This window comes from Anopheles ziemanni, chromosome 2 (genome assembly GCF_943734765.1).
Source record: "Anopheles ziemanni chromosome 2, idAnoZiCoDA_A2_x.2, whole genome shotgun sequence".
Lineage (NCBI taxonomy): Eukaryota > Metazoa > Arthropoda > Insecta > Diptera > Culicidae > Anopheles > Anopheles ziemanni.
Window position 1 is genome coordinate 9450006 of NC_080705.1, and position 21634 is coordinate 9471639.

A 21634-nucleotide genomic window follows, 5' to 3' on the forward strand; every position below is an offset into this window, starting at 1 on the left:
AATGAATTTCGTGAATTTTATTTGCTCGACATTGACCGATTTGATTGGCGCGTTGTTCAAATATGGGCCGGGCAAATGTGACCAAGTGACCACGACCAAGTGTGTCCAGTGTGGCCATCCATTACTTTGTCGAAATGTTCAATGACGTGTCAGTGGTGACGAGGCTCACCTTATTGATGAGGCGTCATTGTCGTGCCGGCTTACCAATCCCAGCTAGAGAGATGGTGCTAATTTGACAATAAACATTTAATTTGTCACGTAGTTTATGACATAGGAAATTATTTCTTTAAGAGGAAAGTTCAGAGTAGTTTTGGTGTTGATAGTTTAAATATTATGAAAACTTTACGATAGTCAGATTAACAGTTTGGTGTAAATACCAATCAAGTGAGAATCAATACGATGTATAAATTACCTTAAAACTATTTTATCATTAACAGGAATGTTTTACAATGTGGTCCCATAAGTGTCGGCTTTTAAAATCATCTTCATCAAGTAAAGCACTAAGTGGGTAAGTGTTCACTCTCTATTTATATATAGGTTAAGTAAAATCTATATCAAAAAAATTTTCAAAACAAACTGCGTGATTAAATTCAGTGGAATGAATCGTTGACTGATTGAAATTAAACTTGTTTTGAATTTAACCTTTGAATGCATAATTTAGTTGTGTTTATATGAAATTTGTGGTACCCTACTCCACATGACCTCTACATCACTAACCGATTTCGTCATACAATATCAAACCAGTTTAAGGTTGGAAAAACTGTATTAAAGATATCTCACAACAACAAATAAACTTAAGCTCTGATTTAAGTCAGCTGACAGCATTTTTATTAACTTATACAAATGTGCAAAAACATGACCCACTTCCGCGGATTACCGGAAAGTGTTTGCCACGACTGCTTGCTTTTTGGTTTTACGGCACGCACTTCCAAAACTCGGCCAGGAGGAACATAAATTATTGACCGGGTCGGAATAATTGGGCGCAAAGTGTTCGCCGCGGAAGTACGAATCGATCCGTCAACAAATTAAATCGCCGCCCGCATCAAACGAAGCTCGCGAGCTTCTGACGTCACGGTGGAAAACAAAAGTCAAAGTCGAAGCAAATGATTACCATCACTCTCGCCTTATCATCTCCACCGAATGAGGGTGGTTTGACGGGCGTGCGTTGCTTTCCATTTTAATTCCGCAGTTCTTTTTTTCTTTTCGGTTATTTTGGATGATTCCTACGCTCCCCACGATTGTAGACAGACATTGCCGTTGTAATGTTCGAACGCTTTCTTCGACGGGGGTTCCATATCACGTCAATCTCGAGCTCGCGCGATGAAACACAATACCGCCCACTGGTGGACCGGAAATAAACTGGGGTAGAAAAAAAGAACAAGTTATGTCTAAAAATATTGGAACATAGGGCGCGCTGGCAATTACGACATGAGGCGTCTTTACATGATATGATGGATTGCGATGCGCCATGTCGCCGTCCCTTCGCGTCGCTCCGTTTGGTCATTAGTTGCCCTTTTTACGATCGTGGCGGGTTAAAAGGTTCCCTGTCGGTTTCCATGTCACTCACGGTTCATTAAATTCCATGCAACCCACCACGCAACGTCGCCACATCGGGATCGGATGGCGGGTTCATTAGGTTGCGTTCTGGACGATATTTCTGGGAATACTTCCCATTCGCGATTCGAGTTGAGTAATTGGTGTCGGAGTCCTTCACGTTTCGGGGGTGGCTGGGGAGAGGATGAGCAGTAAATATAGTCATCCCTTCGATATATTGCGCTGGCAACGACTAATAAGAACACGGGCTATGTACTCTAATGCCCATCTTCGCCCGGCGGCTATTAAATCCGGCCGCTCGTGCACTCGTGCTTGTGACCGTAAACACGAGTCCAAATTGGAGCGCATTTCCGTAAACAGACACAAAACAGACACTCTTCGAACAGACCTTCCCCATTGGGGGGTTTGGAAAACGCGGGCAAACAAAAAAAACCACACACACACACACACAAACGGATAGTTAATAGGGAATAGAGGGCAACACTTGAATCGCTTCGGTACCGTTATTGACACCACCCTCCGCAACCCCCCCAAGGTGGAGGCGAAAAAAAGGAAATCTTCCACCTCCCCCCATCGGTGCTTGTGGGTGCTGGCTTGCCAGGTGGAGGTGGTAATTTTTCTTCCAAAACCCTGCCACAGCTTTTGCCTACCCTGCCTTTGGTGTGTGTGTGTGTGTGTGTGTGTGTGTGTGTGTGTACCGTCCACCACGTGACGTCAATCGGGCAGAGACGAGAGAAGAAGCAACGCGCTAGATCGGAACTATTACGACTTGTCGGAACTATTTCCCTCCTCCCCCATTCCCTCGGGGGGGATCGGGAAAATCGGGCGCCGAGAATGAGATCGACCTCTTCGGGGTTGAGGTTTCTGGAGTTTCCGCGTCACACATTCAAGGAGAACATCTACCCCCGGGGGTGGGGAAAAGGAAGGCGATGGGTAGAATAGCCCGTGCCCGTGTCAACAGGGCAGGTTATAAAATCTAATACCATTTCCATTCCGCTGAACACAACTAAACTTCTCGATGGAGGTGGCGCTCTCGGGGGGAGGGAGATGCAATTTTATTTCACTACGAAAGAACTAGATGATGATGATGATGATGGTGTTGGAGGATTACGAAAGTCATCAGGGGACTCAGGTTTGCAACGGGGAGGTGTGCTTCTTCTCGTCAAAAGGGGGAATGCGATCCGAATGGTCCAAAGTGCACATCCAAGCAGGGTGGACGAATTGCATTGCGCAGGAGGGGATTGAACCGGTGTGCGGGTTTTTTTATGGCTTGTAATGGGCAAACAAAATCGTCGACATACTCACGCGAGGGAACACGCACACAGCGCAAGACGACAGCATCAAGAACTGCACGAAAAACAAAGGATGGGAGGACACAGGACGCGCACGTCAGTGCATCCGGGTTGTGGGCTGCGGATCAACGGACGAGGGACACAGTGCATGCAGTTGTGCATTGCGCGATGCAGCGTCCACAGTCATTGCAGCAGAGGACGGATCTCGGTCCGGATCTTAGGCCGGTCATCAGCGACATGCGCGATAAGGCTGTGGAGGTTTTGTGCGCAACCTACGCCCCAGCGCAAAACTTCTGAAAGTCGGGTGCTGATTGTCCCAGACCAATGTCGTTTCCAACACACAGCATCGGACCAGTTCAAGGTTGGGAAAAGTGTGTTAAAGTTAGCACACAACAAGGAATATACTTTTGCTCTGATTTCAGTCAGCTGATGTGTACCGGAATAAGATGACTAATCCAGATGTTTTACAGCCTCATCAGTTTACTGCTGCTTTAGACAAAGGCAAGCGTCAAGGTGTGAGGTCTTCCGATGTGGGGTCAATGAAATTTGAACTCATGAGACATAATTGTTTGCTTCAGCTTCAGAAGTCGATACTAAGACCGTACAAGAAATACTGTAAGCTGGGACAAGATGGAAAGCCTTCCTCTTTCATTGTCTGTTATTTAAATTCCAAGACATTGGGGACATTAAAGTAATTCTGAACCCTGAATCTACTGAGAGTATTATTTTGAACTTTTATAACTCAAATTAATTTATCATTCATTTTCTTAATTTTCCTTGTATATTTTCTTAAATCCTAGTTCTGGTAGTCAGCCCCTTCGTACTGGGGAAGCTCTGGTTTTAGTTTGAATAGGAACCTGGACTTATGGGACGATATTCTAAATGGCGTAACCATACGGCTATCTCGGACAACTAACTGCAATCTATATTCTACTATTATGACAATCATTCTAATAGACTTAATAGTAGAAGTAATTGAGTGGTTCCAACTTGAATATTTTAGAGGGCATGATGTTGTATCAAGTAAACGTTCTTCTACGTTTTTGAGTCTTCAATTTATTGCTTTAAATTAATTTCCATCCCTGAGCCTCAGTTCCGCAATATGGACTCTCTGTGGATACTAAAGTGTGTCCCATTGTGATGGATCGCAACTGTCAGCGGAAAAGTGAAAAAAAACAGGACCATACCCGGCGTGTGTGTGTCTTTCATTTGAGAGCAATTATCGTTTTATCTGCTTTATCTTCACTGTCCGTGGCAATCATTTCCCCTTTTTGCCGCTGATTTTTTTTCTGGTTTCGTTCACTTTTCATTGCGTATCCTATGGTCGGGTGGACTTGGTGGGTTGTTTTTTCCTCTATTTCTTGCGCAATGTAATTAGATTAATGAAGCGACTACAACGCAAGTACCACCCACACCCATCTTCAGAGGCAAAGATGGCGAAGCAGTGTGGAATCAAGGGAACGCTGACCATACGTTCCGGTGTCGAGGGAAATTTGGGTTGGTGCAAGAAGGAGAAGGAGGAGGGAGCGTTAGTAAACAATTATTATTATTACCTCGCAAATAAATCAATCAGCTGGCGTCCGGAGTCAGCGGCAACACTAGTGGCAGCACTAGCAGTATTAGTAGTAGCGGTAGCAGAGCTGGTTGTAATACCAACGGTAGTAGTTGTGTTGTGTTACAAGAAGCGATAGGAGGTTCTCTTCTTCGGTGCTTTAGATGGCGATTAAGATTGCTGAAGTCCAAGCTGCTTCCACGCGAAAACCGATGAGCCGATGACGCACTGCGGAAAAACCAAGAGCAATTGCAGAGTGGATGTAGTGGTTGAAATTTTCAAGCGATCTACTTGGAACGAACTGCGTCTTAGCGCTGCATTACGCGCCGATTTATTTACAAACACTGATCTCGTGATTAATATTTTGATTATTAGTTTGATTTGTTTATTCACCGTTAAAGCAATCGGAACCTCCCCCCGTTTGAGTGTTTCGTTTGACTCTGAATGGAATGCAATGCATGGAAGTTGGTTCCTTCCAGTATGAAAACAATTATAATTCTAGTATTTACAATATCTCACTATTCATTGTAAAGTTCTAATACGCAACTAATATTTATTCATGATGAGGCACTGTGTTTTCTATGATAGGAATAGAAGTTAATTTGCGCAGCGATTTGGTATCTCTGTAAAAATCTAATTACCATACCAGCTTAAAATATTTGCATTTCGAAAATTTAGAACACATTGAAAAGAAGATCTTTTAATTCTCGTTTTATTCCGATGACGCTGTTGTGTTTGCTGGTTGATCAAATGGTCGACTAGTTCATAAAAAACGCATTACCGCACACAACTAGACCCACAATACTATCAGTTGGCCATTCTATTCCTTGTCAGGCTCCACTATTATGAGATGAGTACGATAAGCTCACAAAACGGACGGCCGTGTTCCGACCAAACACACGAGTAACCGTTTTAATGACAATTAGAATGTCAGCAACGCTGTCGGGAACAACGTGTCTAATGGTACGACCGTAGCCTCCCACCACAAGCACGACGTTTAAACCAGAATAATTACCCCAGCCCAGCTGCCACAGACCGGCACGAATATCGATTTCAACCCCAACGACTGGTTTGGAGTTTTCGGCAGGATGAGGATGTTTATTTGCGTTGTGGGAGCGGCGGTTGGCGGGTTTTGGGGTTGTAAATAAATATCATTCAAATCGCCACCGGAAACCGAAATCTGCCCACCCTCTTGTCACCTGATGAGCGGTGGCGAAGCGTTGGCCGTTTTGTAAACGGTGTAAGCTCGCGGTCTGTTTACCTCGCGATTCTAGTTCCATGGGATCCAGAGGGCACTCAAGTGGATCACGCTTCGGGACGAAATCGCAAGTTCGTTCTGTATGTAATTTGACGCAATTAGCATGCGCTCGCTAAACCTGTCTAATAAAGTTATGTAAAAAGCAATCCCGCGTACGTCGAGTCACTTGTTGATGCCGAGGTCCGGTGTGTCCATAGTACAGCACCGTGTACTTATTTGATGGTAAGCCGATGGCGTAATGGGAACAATATCAAAATGGTATCAAAATTGAAAACTTGCGCACTAAATCCGTGACAACAACGGAGGTTCGGAATTTTTGAGTAAATAAGGTGAAAACCAATCGGAGAAACATTTTTTCGAAATGTTTACTACACTTTTTTGTCCTATGGTAAACCGGTACCGAAATGTTTCAAGGTGAATTGCGAATTTCTTTTTCGACAGTTTCACTCTAATCCTTATCAATTTGCTTGCCCAACGTGCTATAGTTTTGTCATTGAATTTTCTTAAAATATAGTATCGGCTTCGAGAAACCAGGACCTTTCGCTTCGAGTGTGCGAAATAAACGGCGTGGAGTCAAATCGGTCAACGGAAGCTTTGGCAAATCGTTGACAAATCGCAGCTTTCAAATGTGCGACTCGTATCGACCACTTTTGTCCCGAACGATTTGCATGAAAATGAAATGGGATTCATAACCGATCATCAAAAATGCGTCGCTCACGGCGTGTGACATAAGCGGCTGCGGCCATAGTTTACCCACCGAAAATCCCGCCTCAATGACACGGCTGCGTAGCCGTTTGCCGCGGGTGGAGTCCTCGGGCGGCCCGGGGCCATTCGGTACGATCTATCCTTGAAAGCCGCCGCGGAGCCCCCGACAGTCGGCAACAACGGGTACAATAATAATAACAACAAAAATTGTCTGAAACTTCAACAATCACCCGAAAACGGACGCCATCGGAAACCTGTTTCGTTGCGAAGCGGATAGTTTTGTTGGCTTCGTCGCGATCGTTCTCTTTTACTCTACTCGCCTTTACGTATCTTTTCTCCTTTTTCTTAAACGAAAACAGCCATTTGGAACCGCTCGGTTGGAACTGGAATTTTGCGCCGAAAGCTGCTCCTAGCTGCTGTGGCTCTGTGTTTAGCGCTTTTGGGAGAACCCTTTGTCGACACACACAGTGTGTCGTCCCTTAGGCGCTTTGGGCCTGTGTTAGGTTAAGGTCATTGCCGCGACACAGTTCTAAGCGCACATTTGTTTGACCGGAACTGGATCTCTCGAAAACATTCCTCTGAGGAGGGGGTTTCGCTGTTGGTCCTATCAGCAACCGTCCACGCACAGCGAACGCTGAGGCCTGTGCGCCTGGCGAAGGTCAAGTTCTGAGTTTTTTTTTGGGTGAAAGTTGCCAGCTACGGCTGACATTGAAGTCGTAAATTCTTAAGAGTCATGAAGTAATAACACTGTTGAAAATCCCAACATAAAGACAAGTTTTATGATGGTGTAATTTCAGGAACAAAAAAATGTTAAGTTAAAACTTTAGTCACAGAGCCGGCGACATGAACCTTCACGGGGTTGATCAGAAGTGGGTCTCTCACCTGTATCGATCATGGCAGTCGAAATCGACGTTCCTCTCCACGTCATCCAAAATGTCGTTAAAAAAGCACAAGAATAACGCATTCGTTCCAGTTCCAGTTGCGTTCCCTGTGACCCTTAGCATTTGTTTCGGTAGTTTGTCTGGTATGGCAGCTTTACACCATCTCCTACCAAACAGTTACAATGTACTGATGCCGCCTTCAGAGTGTGCACATTGAACCTCAGAAACTGCGCACTAAATCAGTCGGCGTCGGGGAAACGATGGGGACAAAATTGTCCTGGAAGCGAATACAAAGTTCGTCCTCAACGGATAAAGCCACGCCGAAATAGAAAGTAGAGGGATAGCATTTTGCATAATCAGTCCATCGGAATCCACTGACCCGGTATCGGTTTGGCGCTACTGACCTCGAAAAACTATATTTAGACCGTAGCATACGGTGTGTATAGTAGCAAAAGTTGGTAGCTACGGACGGATTCCCTGTTCGGGCCATCTCTGTTCGCCCATCTAACAAACAGTTCGAGCAGTTCGAGCTTGCTGGATGCGAAGCGTAGGGCAAGTTTACAAGCTATCAAAACAATAAATTTAACACCACCTTATCAGGGAGCAATAAACCCTTTGGTACTTCTGGTACGCAGATTACACCTTGACTTGAAATGTAACGTAATAAGTTAAAGCTCTTTTTATATACCTCCAACACACATCAACCTGTGAGCTACTTTACTCAGTGACTAATCCGACCGGTGTATTATATCTTGGTTGGTGCTTGAAACTGCCACTGGTTGGAACTATTAGAAAATGGCCTTACAGTCATACAAACGCCGCTTCAGTGTGTCCCGGTGTGCGTTTTTTTTGTGCCGGTTTGATGACGACAATCGTTTGGTCTGGACAAATTTGCACTTTCCAGCCTGACGGACGCTGACGTGTTCCACCTAACGGCGGTGACGCATGGGCCCCCGCTGCCAAATTGGCGCTACACACAACGCATTCAAATTGCTACCGTCAACACAACAGCAAGGGTTGGACAACAACACGGTATTGCGGCGGGGTTTACGGTTGATGACACTCCAAACTTTTTGGCACGTGAGGGCAGGATGGATTTGAAAACGCTACTTTCGTTTAGCAACGGAAGCATAAAGAGACAATGGTGTCATTAGGATCGTTACCTCTGGCTTTGGCTTTGGTCGTGGATTTTCCTTCGCGGAGCGTGACGTCGGTTTGCTCGTTCGGTTGATTCGTTCTCCAAACGTTCCGCTTCTTCTTCGATCACTTTTTTGCTGGCTTCAATACCACTTTTTTGAGCTCAAAAAACTACGCAATAATTTTTACACAATCACAAACGGCGATAACTTTGCGTCACACTTGAAAGCTCCGTTCCCGCGCCGTTGGTTTGGGTTGGATCGACCGTTAGTTTTCCGCTTCTTCCTTCGGTTCGGTTTCGCGGTAGCTGCGTGGCAAACTAACAAAAACACACTCTTCACACACTGTGCCAAAGGGGATTGGGATTAGATTTTAACGGTTTTCGCGAATAATTTTCTTCTCCACTTGATTTTTTTTTCTTTCTTTTCTCACCACTTCCCTTTCCCAGCGAAAGCGCTAGATGTTGTTTGGGACAACAACAGAAAAAAAAACCGTCGAAGGGGGTATAAAAACACGCTCAACCATTTGACAGTGGTGGTGAAAGATTTCTCTGAATCACCATCATCCCCCCGGTTTCTGAACACAGGTCCCAGGTTCTGTGAAATGGTTCTTTCTTTTACCGTTCACGGAACACCTCACGGAACCGTGTATTACGTAGCGTTGGATGATGCTGTGGATGCCAACACTTTTCGGGCCTGGTGACCATTCAGACCGTTCGGCGTTGGAAGGGGTTGGGATGGAGGGAAAAACGTTGTACAAATAGTTGCATCTGTTTACATTCCGGCCACTTGTCACGCTCCACACAAACACCGCACACAAACAGATCAACCCCCGGGGAACGCCGGGGACGCTTCTCGCCTAAACGCCCCCCTCCCCTCCAACCTTTCGCCAGGCGGAGCTCCCTCCGTCGAAATGGCAAGCAAAAGGCAACCACACTCCGCCGCCGTGTGTTTTTTTTTTATCAACACACTTGTAAACTGTCAAAAACGTGTCGCTTGGATGGCCACCGGATGGCTTCCGCTTTTGTTACACGGGACGGCGCTCAATCAGCGTCGCGTGTAATCGCAATCGTTGGCACCTCGATCGGTCGAATAGTACATTCAGGTTTGCAAACTATACGACCGGGAACACATTAAAATGGTGAACAACGATTTGACCTCAACAGACCAACAAGGGGCCGTTTTTTGGCATTTTATATTTCAGAAAAAAGAATATAACATGTGGAGATTTATCCGCTTTTTTATATGTTTTCCTCTTAAAAACCATCTGCTCTTTCGAATACCACCAACGGGTCATTTTAACCCCCAAAGGCTTGGTTGTTTGCTAAAACTTGGCACAAACGCTTATCAATTATTCAACATTTATTAATGACTCAATTTGTCATGCCATCTGAAAATGATGACACATTATGTGTGTTGGGAAAAAGTAAAAGTTTCGTTACCCCTTTTTACGAAAAGCTTGGCAAGCATTGTGCCATAAATGTCATTTGTAATTAGGAGCTTTATAAAATGCAGTAAAGTAGTTTATTTTTATAAATCGACTTGGAAAACTATCAAACAAGACCCACTGGTAGTGCTGAGAGGAGTATGAAAAGTCAAGACTCTATGGTCTTTAGTATAAAGTGACGATCGAATGGCGTAACGCGAGCTCGAAGGAGACGCCATCTCCCCGATTTGGGGTTGTGTTTTGCGATATCTTGTTGTTTTTGTCTTCCTTCGCACAATCAAGTGTGGCCTTTAGATGAAGTGATTTTTTTGTGGCCATCATTATTTTGTGGGTCGTTCGAAAGGAAAGTGCAGTGTGTGTGTGTGGGGAACATTTGTGCAGCCAAATGGGAGAAAGGAAAGAGAGAGAGAAAGAAAAAAACGGGACGCCCCGGAACGGAAGATGGACACACCAAGATGGCCGCGGAGCGAACGGTGGAAGGGGGTGTACTTTCGTTTCCACGTGTTGGGGTGGGGGTTGGCCTGGTTCTCCTGAAACCGAAACAATCGCACTTCACCTTTGACACCTTTCCCCCTTCGCGTAACAACACATACACCAAAAACACTAACACTCCGGAGCCGGGAGTTAAAATGGCAAACCGCAACCGAACGGAAACGCAAAACTGCAACTGCAACTGCAGTGACCACGCGATAGGAAACGTTCCACACCTCCCCCACACTCCCCTCCCTAGTCCCTCCAAAAGATGGTGTTCGGATTTCATTTATTTCCTTCCACTTTCTTCAGAACGCACGTGCGCTCCCGGTGGTTCGTTTGGGGCGGGGGGGGGGGGCTTTGATTGGAAACGCAATCAAAATAATAACAATTCTTCCACTTCCCTACCTTCCCTTGGCTTCCTTTCAAACCCTTTACAAACGTTTCGGAGAACTGGCTATTGCGCGGGAGTGGAGAAATGATACGATTCCCTTTGCTGGTGTTTCACGAGAACAACGAACGAATATAACAAAAAAAAAAACAAACCGGGTTTACACACCTACCCCCCGAGGGTGGCACAGAAGAGGGATAAAACAAGGGAGTTGGAGGGTGTAATAGTAACCTGTGCACAAACACACTCACGCGCACACCTTCAGAAGGCAGCGATAACACGCGCGGCCACGACACTCCTCGCGAGTCTCTGGATGGGAAAATGTAAGTACACACAAAACACCACGACCGGGAGAAGCTTTCCGTTGCCTTTTCTTACGATTTAATATATATGCCACACGGTTTGGCGCCGCTTCGCGCGGGTCGAACTGCTGAGATCGGGCGCACAGTGCTGAGAGGCTGCGAGAGTCCGAGTTGCGCTCGGGCCGCGGGATGACAGACAGACACGTCCGTTCGAGCTCACTGTCGAGCGGTTTCTGCGGTTCCGGTGTTGTGGCGCAACCAACGGCCGTTCATCGCCAGTAGCATCGCGTGCGATGACGACGACGACGACGACGGCGCGATGCAACCGAGCGAGTGTTCTTTTTTGTATTGTTTTTCGGGGGGCGCGACATTGCAATCGCGACCGGCGCATTCGCCCACCAATCCGTTGTCGGTTCCCCGAGGTTGGGATAAAAATTGGGGGCGATTTCGGGGAGGCCGGGCATCACTTTGAACTGAAAGGGGCGACTTTTTTTTGTCTGTTGTTGTTAAAATCTTGTCCTCGCCTCGTGCAGGTTGTTGTGTGTGGTGTTGTTTAAGCCATGTGGACGTCGTGTAAAAGCATCAGCACACTTGTTCACGTGCGGACCCGGCGGTCGCTGATGGTGAAGAGTGCCCTCTTCAATGGATGGGATTATTATGGGCCCAAGAGAAGAGGCTCTTTTCGATAGCAACGTTGGACGCCGAGTGGCACGAAAATGGTTTCGCTATTTTACGGACACTCTTGTTTGAAGTGTTCCTACTCATTATACCCCCGCCAGTACGGATGCATCCCTGCACTTCGACGGACGAAGTACGTCGCAAGCCGGCACAGATGTAACGTAGCTCGCAGTTGTTTGTATTACAGCGTGTAATACGTTACATTCTCCATGTAGCAATGAGATTCTCCAACCTGTTGCTTGGGGCAAAAGGAAACGGTGAAGCTTTTATCATCGCTGAAAAGGAATTGTTTCCCACAATCATTGAAAATTATTTTTATCAAAATGCTTAATCACCCTATTTGACGTTGCTCTAAGAAAAGTATCAAAACAAGCTAAAGAAAATGCCAAAGTTAATAAAAAAACATGAAGATTATTTTTGAACAGATAAGAGATAAGCTTCCACGTGTTTCGATCTCGTTGCCATAAAGCTTTCAGCTATGGCGGTTTAAATTATGGCACTACGATTTCAAAATCCATAAACCGTAGTATTTAAACACACAGATGAACGGGTTGGTAACGATTTTTCCAAAAACGGGAATGTGTCATGAACTTCGGCTATATATTCCAATAAATGTATTAATTTCAAAACTAAAATAACATATTATTAAAGTTTTCCCTTACCAATCGCAGTCTTTTCAAGATCACAAAACGGTGGAAAATTGTGGTCGTTAGTGGATGGTAAATGTTGTGCTATTATTCAAACTAAATTTTAAAGCAGTATTTATGTGATTGGTATAAAATTATACATGTCGGATATTTGTGCCTTTGAGCTTTTTTATATTCTCGTTGATTGACACTTTTGAAACTTAAATGATTATTTTATTGTAAAGTAACATGTACTAAAGTGATTTGGGTAATTTGATTGGAGTCAGTTTGTCAGACTTTGGCCTTGCCAACAAAAGTTTGCGATAGATTATGCCCATATCTTCACTTCCAGAAGAGCAGCAAGAATTATTACCTTGTTGCGAAACAAAGCATCGGTTCCAGCGCGACCTAAGATGAAGACCATGCGCCTCCACCTACCCACCCTATTCGGTGCCATTCGTCCTACAGCATCCATCACCGCTGATAAGGAGCAACTTTTGACAGCCGGCCATCGATCCGCCCGCATGCCGGGTGGATGTTGGTCAGCTAATATCCGGATCGACGAATGGTTCGTTTGCTTTTGCAACCGGCCGTTAGTATTTTTATTGTATTATTATCGTTCCATTTCCACCACATATGTGACTTTCTTTGTTGTAAATACAACCGAACACACTCAGACCAATCGGACAATTTGATGCATATCCGATGCACGCGTTATTTAAACTCCACCGGGAGCTGTAAAAGGGCAGTGAAATAAATTATGGACCGGGACAAACACAATGTCGACAGAACCCCCTCGGTATAATATCATGTGTTTTGGAGTTTTACGATTTGTTCATTTGTTTTCTACAAACGTGGTAGTTTTTCCAGACCACTCAAGCTTTTTCCTCGTGGAACTCAGTCCCCACGATGGGGAAAGCAACTGTCGGTGAGTGGCGCCATGAGTGCGAGTTTTCTTTTGCCCTTCCAGTTGGAGTTCCCCCGCTCGCAGTGGGGAAAAAGCATTTTCCGCAATGGACCCCATACAAAGTGCGCGAGGCTTACATTGTGCCGTTCGCTATCAGTAGCGTGCGGATCTTGAGGTGGCGTAGGCACGAATTGACCGCGAACTCATCGGCCGGACGCGCTCTCGACGCCATCGAACTCCGGGCAAAAGGTGTGCGAACGCGCGTGCAGGTATCGATTTTCCAACAAGGCGAAAACACGCCTTACAATGTCGGACCAGCAGGAGTTCCCTTGCCCGCTGGTTCCCCGGCAGCACGGCCAGCGTGGCGTTAATGGATGGCCACAAAATGGTGGTCCCGGTTCGGAAATGGAAATAAATGTTGTTTCCCGCGTGTATGGTCCGGTTTAGATTCGTGTGTTATTCGGTGGGCATCAACAGATAGACATACACACGCACGCACACGTGTGGCCAGTGCAGTGCAGGTGAAGGTGTGAAAATACCCAAGGATAACGAGGCGAAGGCATAAAGAGCACCTGAGAACCGTTACCAACCGCCGGAATCTGCGTGAACGATGTGTGAATTGTACGCCACCATCACTGTCACAACGGATCATCGTCACCATCGGACGTCGTGCTTCGTCAAGGTAGGAATCCACATCCCTTTTTTTTTTTTATTATGCTTTGATTTCCTCCTGCACGTAACAAAACCCCTTGAACGGCCACTTGTTGCAAAGGAAAACAAACGACCGACAGGAGGGACGAACGAAAACGAGATGGGATTGGGCTGGGATGCAGAGCAGAGATGTCCTTGCCGGGAAAGGATGAATCCCTCCTCACTGTACCATGCATGTGCGTGTGTGTGTGTGTCCTGAGGAGACAGTGTGCAGTCCAATTAAGGGGGGCAGAGGCAAAAAAGGTTGTTAGCGTAATGAAGGATTGTTGCGATGGTGACGGGATGCAAGCCCCGAAGACCACCGTCCGCTGTGAGTTGTAATATTGGAAATGGAGCCGAGAGGCGTAATGAGAAAACTTGAGCCAACTGGAACCGCCAGGGCGGTTGGCTAAGCGGAACCAACTGGGCGATGATATAGAATTACTGTCCCTTTGGATGAATATTTTATTCTTAAATCAGATTACGTACGTCGGGTTTCATCACGTCAGGCTTTAGTGCGCCTTTAAATTGCCTGCCAACTGCGAGCAAGTTGATAAGTTGATTGGAAGTGTGAAAATGAGTTTCTCCAACGGAGAGCACGGTGGTTACAGGTTTTCCATTTAATTTCGCTCGAGAAGAAGACCGTTAAGAACTTTCCTTTAAAAATACACACCATGGAAATCGGGGAAAAGGAAACGACGTACCTCGCCGAAATTTCATGTTTTTCGTATTTACAATTCCGTCACATTAAAGCACATGTTCCTGCAATGGCTTCGAGCGCTGACCCAGAATGTGCCGTGCCCGCGCAAAAACCGAGCATTTGCATTTCATTTACATTTTCTTTCTTTGCCCGCAGCTTTTCCCGTGCACAATATACGCAAGCTTTCGCTAGTCAGGCCCCTTGGTGTGTTGATAATATATATTCAAGAAGGAAGGGAAATGTGGGAATATCGAGCAAAAATATAAATTAGCCAATGCGCATTTTTCTGAAAGAAAAGTAAAGGGTCGAATAATTGTGTGTCATGATGACGAGCGGAAAAAAAAATCGATCTATTGAAACCGTGGGGTTATTGGAGTGGAAATCTTAAGATAAGAAAATCTTTTCGTATGGTACATGGTGTATAAGCGATAAGTTTTTCGCCTGTTAACGTATGTGCTACCATTCATGCATTGATAAAGCTGGTTAACTAAAGAAGAACCTTCGTAAAAGAGAAAATTGCGCAATTTCAATACATTAGAAAATTTCCCAACTCGCAATTCGGGGATAATGTTCAACTTTGGTGGTTTGGTTCATCAGTCTAGCAGTCGTGAAACGCATGAAACAGTCATTGAAATTAATGTCGAACAGTTATTTCATTAACTCCGTTGGAAAGTTGGTGGTGGCCCTTCCTGAAGCGAGCGAGCAATTTTCCCCGGAACATTTTGGCTTCGGTAAATATTTGAGATATTTGGAGGGCGAGTAACATCAGATGTTTCGTGGAAATGTTTCGACCGGAAGGCTTGGTGCACGCGCGAGAAATTTTCTCCGATTACTGCTCTATGAAAACTTTCATTCGAACTGCGGGAGACCGATCACATCAACCCCGGGTCCCAGGAATCCCCTTTCGCATGTTGGCCACTTCGTTTCGCGTTTTCGCACAGTCACACTCAGCCCGGTGGGCCATCTTTTTCGGTTTTATTTGACACTCGACGGGCATTACTACAGCGCAGTGTCTTTCGGAACGATATTAGGATTCATCGCACGGAAACACGGACCGTATACCGCACGCCGTAAGCGGTTGATCAGATTTGCTCTTCTTTCAGAGCTTGCCCACCAACGTTACCAAACCGAGCGTTGGAAGATAAGCCGAACAGAAGCAGGATTACTGCGGGGTGAAATAAATAAAAATAAAGTCAAAATAAATTCCAACCTTTTCCACCGTCGTCGGTTCTTTCAGCGCTTTTACTCGGTGGAACCGAGCCGGAAAAGTTTTCCGACGAAAGTATTGCAGTACATGACCGGGAACAACGAAACTTGGACGACTGGTGGCAGTTTGTTGTAAGAGAGTGTTTATGTTACTATTGTTGTTTAAGCTTATTTCAAGAATCATATTGTTGGCTTGTGATTGTATTCTCTACCGCCAAGGACAGTTTTGTAACGTGTTGGATACTGACAAAGTCGTTCATGTTGAAAGGAAACCATTTTTTATTGTTAAGGATTTAATTGGAGCTGAAAATCCTGTAACATAAGGAACGATAATGGGCATCATAAAACCTTCATTTGTTGTCCTTAAAGAGATTTCTGAACATTGTTCATAAACTGCATATTTCTTCATCTCGAAAGGTCAGGAAAAACACAGTTTTTTTTTGTTAATTTTACTTTTCATTTCGATATGGCCTTTCCATCTTGTTTGATATTTAACTTCTTGAAGGCGGCAGCACAGTGGCCAGCGAACCCCTCCCAATGTCAATATTACTCTGCTACGGTGGCAAATTTGCACAACATCCCAACGCCGGCCGCGAGCGAAACCTTGCCCTCAGCAAGGTTGAGGTCATCAAAATCGGAAACACCTCCCCGCTCCGACCCCCAGGGCGCTGGGCAGTAGCTGAAAATGATATTGATATTGATTATGTTTCTCGCCTGCAAAAATGCGTGCGGCCAACCAAACCGGATGCCAGCGCTCCGCCGGGACAGAATTTAATTTATTTCGCAACCTCCCTGTTCCCCGGGAAAATTGTTTGTCAATGATTTATATGCGCGACGGTGACGACGACACCACCAACGTTGGGCGTACTGGAAAAGCGTTTGCCACCCCCGAGGGCACGCGCTTCCCGTCCGAAAAGATGGCGTCGGTGGCTGGCTTGGGTGAAAAGTAAAACTATCTGAGCAACCCGACCCGCGCGACCCTTGTTGCTAATTTGGTTTTTGGCTGGCCGAAAACCATCTGCCGAAAGCTTACACAACGTTCGTTGCGGTGAGGCTAATGCTGTCGCCATCGAGCCAGGAGGGTGACATTCGGTAAGCCGAGGGCTTTCAGTTGTTTCTGTCGGTGTTGCGTCTTGCTCGGTCGTCGTTTCCTTCGCAGCAATTTTTCGCAATTAGCTAAGCTTCCGCTAATTGAAACGCGAGACGGGGCGAAACATTCAGCCGGCGGTTTTTGTTATGGGTAATGGTAAATTTGCATGAATTTAAAGTGACTGGGATTAGCGCGCGCTGGTAAACGTTATATAGTCAGCTTGACAGATTTGTGTCTATTAGGATTAACATTTGTGAATCTGTTGATCTGCATTCTTATGGCTCAAATTGTTACATGGAATAATTTAAATGCGAACCAGATGAAGGACGAAAATTGTCAGGAAAGCAGTTTTCAGCATGTTGGACAATTATTGTTCTTGTTCCAACTAGCTTACATTTTAAAGGCTTGTATTAAACATTTTAAAGGCCCTTGTTTTGTTTTAAATATTTTAAAGGCTACATTTTAAAGGCCCTTTCACAACCAAGGGAAATATTTTTCCCATCTACAAAACTCGTTACTGTCTGTTCAACTATTTTCAAAATGATACTTTTGAAACGAAACACAAAAGAAAACATAATGTCAAAGGTGGCAAATGTTTTACTGAACGAATAAACAAAAAAGAAGTATCAAAATTAATTGCACAAAAACCAAACCATTCTTGCGTTCACCCAACAACAAAAACTTAGTATTTGGCACGTTGGTGAATTTATTATTTTTTTATAGAAATGGCAAAGATCTTTTTTTTTTAATTTTTATTATATAATTTGTAGTGGAAAGCAAATAAAAGAAATTCCGATATCATAAATATACTGGTCCTTTATTTACTTTTGTGGTTCATGGGGAAACATATTTCCCATGAAATTATAAAAAAAAAACCAACACATACTGCTAGGTTTTTCTGGTGATATTCTCTTGTTTTACACCCCAAATAGCCATAATATTGTGTTGTATTGCCAATTTCAGTCTTGAACAGCCAGGTTTAAATGCATCATCGCTTTCCGTTGTTGTAACAAATGACATCCAATATGGCATGGATTTCAAAAAGGAAGTCAATCGTTACCATTACCCTACCGGATGCAGTGTTAAATCGCAAACAAATGGCAAATATGTGCAGCATCACCATCTCGATGCCGTGATTCCCAGGCATAGAATGTCCGACGAAAAAGTTATCTTAATTATCCTCCGCTCGTTCGGTTGAATATGCATGTAGGTGGCACTTACAGAAAACTGTTGCACATTTGTTCGCCGATAGGGCGGGATCTTGGGTCGGCAAAGTTCGAAAAATGGCCCCATCCAGAAGCAAAACGACTCTCAGGTCGAGTGCAGCGTTCCTCGTTGCAGTACGTTGTGGTGAGGTGAAAGCGATATACATGGGCGAAGAGCAAAAGAGCTGCAGAAATAATACCCACCGACATGGTGGTTGTGCTTGCTGTTGTAGTGCGCTTTGTTTGTTCGATTGGCCGTTATTGCGAGGAAAACTGGTTCCATGCTGCTGGACTATGGAAGAGGGTGGGTGAGCGATTATAAAGGTCCACTTGAAAGTAGCGCAACATACAACACGACGGAGTTAATGAAAAGTTTTCAACACCAAAGCAATATCGCTTCACCGACACAAATGGGATGGTTTGATTTATCATCCGGATGTTATTAAGTTGTTCGATGTTCACTTTGTTTAGCTTCATATTTATATTTTTGTTTTATTTTCCAAGTGTGCTTTTGTTAACTATTTTTACATTATTTTCACCTACCTGTATTCAACTTCTTAGATCTATAGATCAAGAAGATACATTTTAATATCGTCCCAATAATTTTGTCCTACCTCCACGCGAAACAAGTCCCACTGTGCCGCGGCGCATCGGAATGCACCGGGTGCGTCCCAAAACGGCATCCATTGTGGGAGAAATTGCACTCTCCAGTCGGTGCTGCAACTGCACCATGCACGGTGTTCGTTCGCCTCGTTCGAAATCATAAGATACGGGTATATAGAGTGGCCCGAAAGGCTGTTACAGGTTCTCGAGAGCAAACAATATGGTCACGTTGGACAACTCACTCCGCCTGGTGGTGCTGCTTTGGTGTGTGGTGTCGGGAAGCGGCGAGGTAGCGCTCCGAACCGGAAGAGCCCGGCAGGACATCGCGTATGGCAACGGAGGTTGCCCCGCTTGTGGTGGGTGTTTGCCCAAGGAGAGAAGCGTCGAACATTAAGAGCACTTACTGACGGTGTTTTCGTTTGGGGGGGGCTGGGGCGTATAGCGTGCGGAACGACGCCACCCGAGACCCTGCGTGTTATCGGCGGGAACGCGTCCGACGTCGACCGGTTCCCCTGGATGGCGGCCCTGTTCTACCGGACGCGGTTTACCTGCGGTGGCAGTTTGATTAACGATCGCTACGTTCTGACGGCGGCGCACTGCGTGGCCCGGATGGAGGCGGCCGGCTTCGAGGTGTACCTCCGGCGGCCGAACATCGTCGAGCTGAACGACGGTGCCATCCACCGGCGGGTGGCGCGGATCATCGTGAACCGGTACCAGCAGCTGCGGAACAACAACGACGTGGCGCTGCTGCTGCTCGAAGGTCCTCCGATCCGGCCGGAAGATGGGGCGGTCCCGATCTGCCTACCTCCCGGTGGCTTTGCCGATGGGTTTCTCAACGGCCGGGAAGCGGTGGTCACGGGCTGGGGCACGACGGAAACGGGCGAGCTGTCCGAGTACCTCCAGCAGCTGAGCGTGCCGATCCTCACCAACCAAGAGTGTCGTCGGTCCGGGTACTACCGATTTGAGATCACCGCCAAAATGCTCTGCGCCGGCTACCTCGAGGGTGGGCGGGACTCGTGCCAGGGGGACAGTGGCGGTCCCTTGCAGCTCCCCCGCACCGCCGACGGTTCCCCCGAGGCGGACAACCAGCTAGGCGACGGAGGCCCGCGGCAGATGATAGTCGGAGTGGTCTCGTGGGGAAATGAGTGCGCCCAGCGGAACTATCCCGGAGTGTACGCACGGGTCACCCGGTTCGTCAGCTGGATCCGGAGCCGAAGCCGGGGCGCGTGCTGGTGCGATTGAAGCGGAACCCGGGTTTCCCCCCAGGTAACCTTAAACCACTGTTTATCGGCGGGCGGACGTTCAATTTATGCCAGGCAGAGGCCAATTAATTGGTCTCGAACGACCGGGCATCGTTAAAAGCAACGATCCTTCCCCGGGAGGAGTCTTTTCCTCTCCCGGAGTGGTAGGAAACATTGTGATGCGTTGGACGTGATCCCCGGCCGATGGCCGACAGCGTTTTAAATAAAGAATGGCAACATGCCGAGCGTGCCGGAGACAGATTGCTTGATTGGTATCTTTGCACGTCCCAATGGACCATCTTTTGTGATCAACTTCGTAGTTTTTTTGTGTGTGCGAGTTTTGAAACAATCCAAGAAGGGATGGCCTTTAGTTTAATTGCTTAACAGTCAAAAAACAAAAAAGACGGGAGTAACTTGTTGGGTGTCCGTTGATTTCTCAATTCGGAACGCTAAAGTTTAATAATAAATTAATTGGCAAGCAGAGTAACAACCAGTTGATGGACAGCTTTAAAACTTGTACCCGACTCGTTCCGGAGCGTCGAACAGGAGCGCATTAATAATGTAAAACCATCTTGACTACATGACCCAACGGTTGAGTTGGTTGGTAAAAAGGATCTAAGGGTTTTGTTTTCTGGAAAAAACATTGAGTATTTTTAGAAATAAATAAAAACGTTTCACTGGAATGGTGGATGAATTCTACGTAATTCGAAAAAGGGATTTTCCTAGAGAAATCTAGAGTTTTAGAATTCATACCAAGTTCTTTACGTGGTTGTATTTTCTCGGTGAGCTTGTATTTGTATCTGTATTCTAATAAAAATAAATTTAAGCTCAAAGTCCTTCCAGTTGATCGATGTTATGAAACACCTTGCAGCCGACTTAAAACCCAACCTTCGGGGTTCACGAACAAAACCAATCTAATGAGAATATTTTTAAACCTCTTTTTAATGGTTTTTGTGTGGAATTAATCAACCGTATTTTGTCAACATTTCCGACCGCTGAATCCTCAAACGAAGCGACGTGACTGGTATTTTATTCGCTCGCCTTTTCTATTTTGCGGGAGGTTTATTGTCCCAATTCGATCCCTCTTCAAAGCGCACAAAACGGGTAGGGATTTCGCGGGAAGCACTATGATTTGGAAACAATTACGGGACACATGTCAGAGGCACGGCCTTTCCGTAGCCTATCATCAGCGTAACTCGCTTCGCTTTACGAAATAAAAGCTTAACTGCGAATTATACGCCTGAACACATTATAACCGGAAAGGTCCGCCCCGGGCGTTACAGCTGTAAGCGAACGGAATCCCACTTCGATGCTTCTTCCTCCGCCATCGGTTCAACACACAATGGCGTGTGTCCCGGTTTCACCGGAACTACCCCACTGCGGAAAAGCGTATCGCCGCGCCGCCCGAGGTACGTGAATTCCGCCCCGGGGAATACGTTCGAATCCCGCTTTTCCGTGAACGTGAAGCGAGTGGGAGCTGCTCGCTCGCCTTGTCGACGACGGAGTTTGGCACTCTGGGAGTTGGGAGTTTAATCTTCCCCGCCACCAGGCCACCATCACCAAGGTAAGCAAACATGCTCACCTTTGTCCCGGAGCCCACCTTTCCGAACACGGGAAGAAAAAGGTCCTGGGAGGGGGGTCACCAGTCCTTTGAGCTTTGTTGTTGTTTGGGATATCACCTCCGGTCGCTCCACCGTTT

At 46.0% G+C, this 21634-nt stretch overlaps 1 protein-coding gene across 1 annotated transcript; it reads left to right on the forward strand.

The window, feature by feature from the left end:
• Positions 1-4279: 4279 nt before the first annotated feature.
• Positions 4280-19936, forward strand: LOC131294804 (trypsin-7-like). The gene is made up of 3 exons (XM_058322853.1): positions 4280-4378; positions 4420-4492; positions 19137-19936. The coding sequence occupies exons 1-3, from the start codon at positions 4280-4282 to the stop codon at positions 19934-19936; spliced, it is 972 nt and encodes a 323-aa protein (XP_058178836.1).
• The last annotated feature ends 1698 nt before the right edge of the window (positions 19937-21634 follow it).

What these genes read in the sequence shown, in the direction of transcription:
- LOC131294804 (XM_058322853.1), top strand. Translation starts at nt 4,280, where the DNA reads ATGGCGAAGCAGTGTGGAATCAAGGGAACGCTGACCATACGTTCCGGT. An exon ending in AGAAGGAGGAGGGAGCGTTA is followed by an intron (nt 4,379 to 4,419) that starts GTAAACAATTAT and finishes TAAATCAATCAG; the next exon opens with CTGGCGTCCGGAGTCAGCGG. An exon ending in TAGCGGTAGCAGAGCTGGTT is followed by an intron (nt 4,493 to 19,136) that starts GTAATACCAACG and finishes TGGGGCGTATAG; the next exon opens with CGTGCGGAACGACGCCACCC.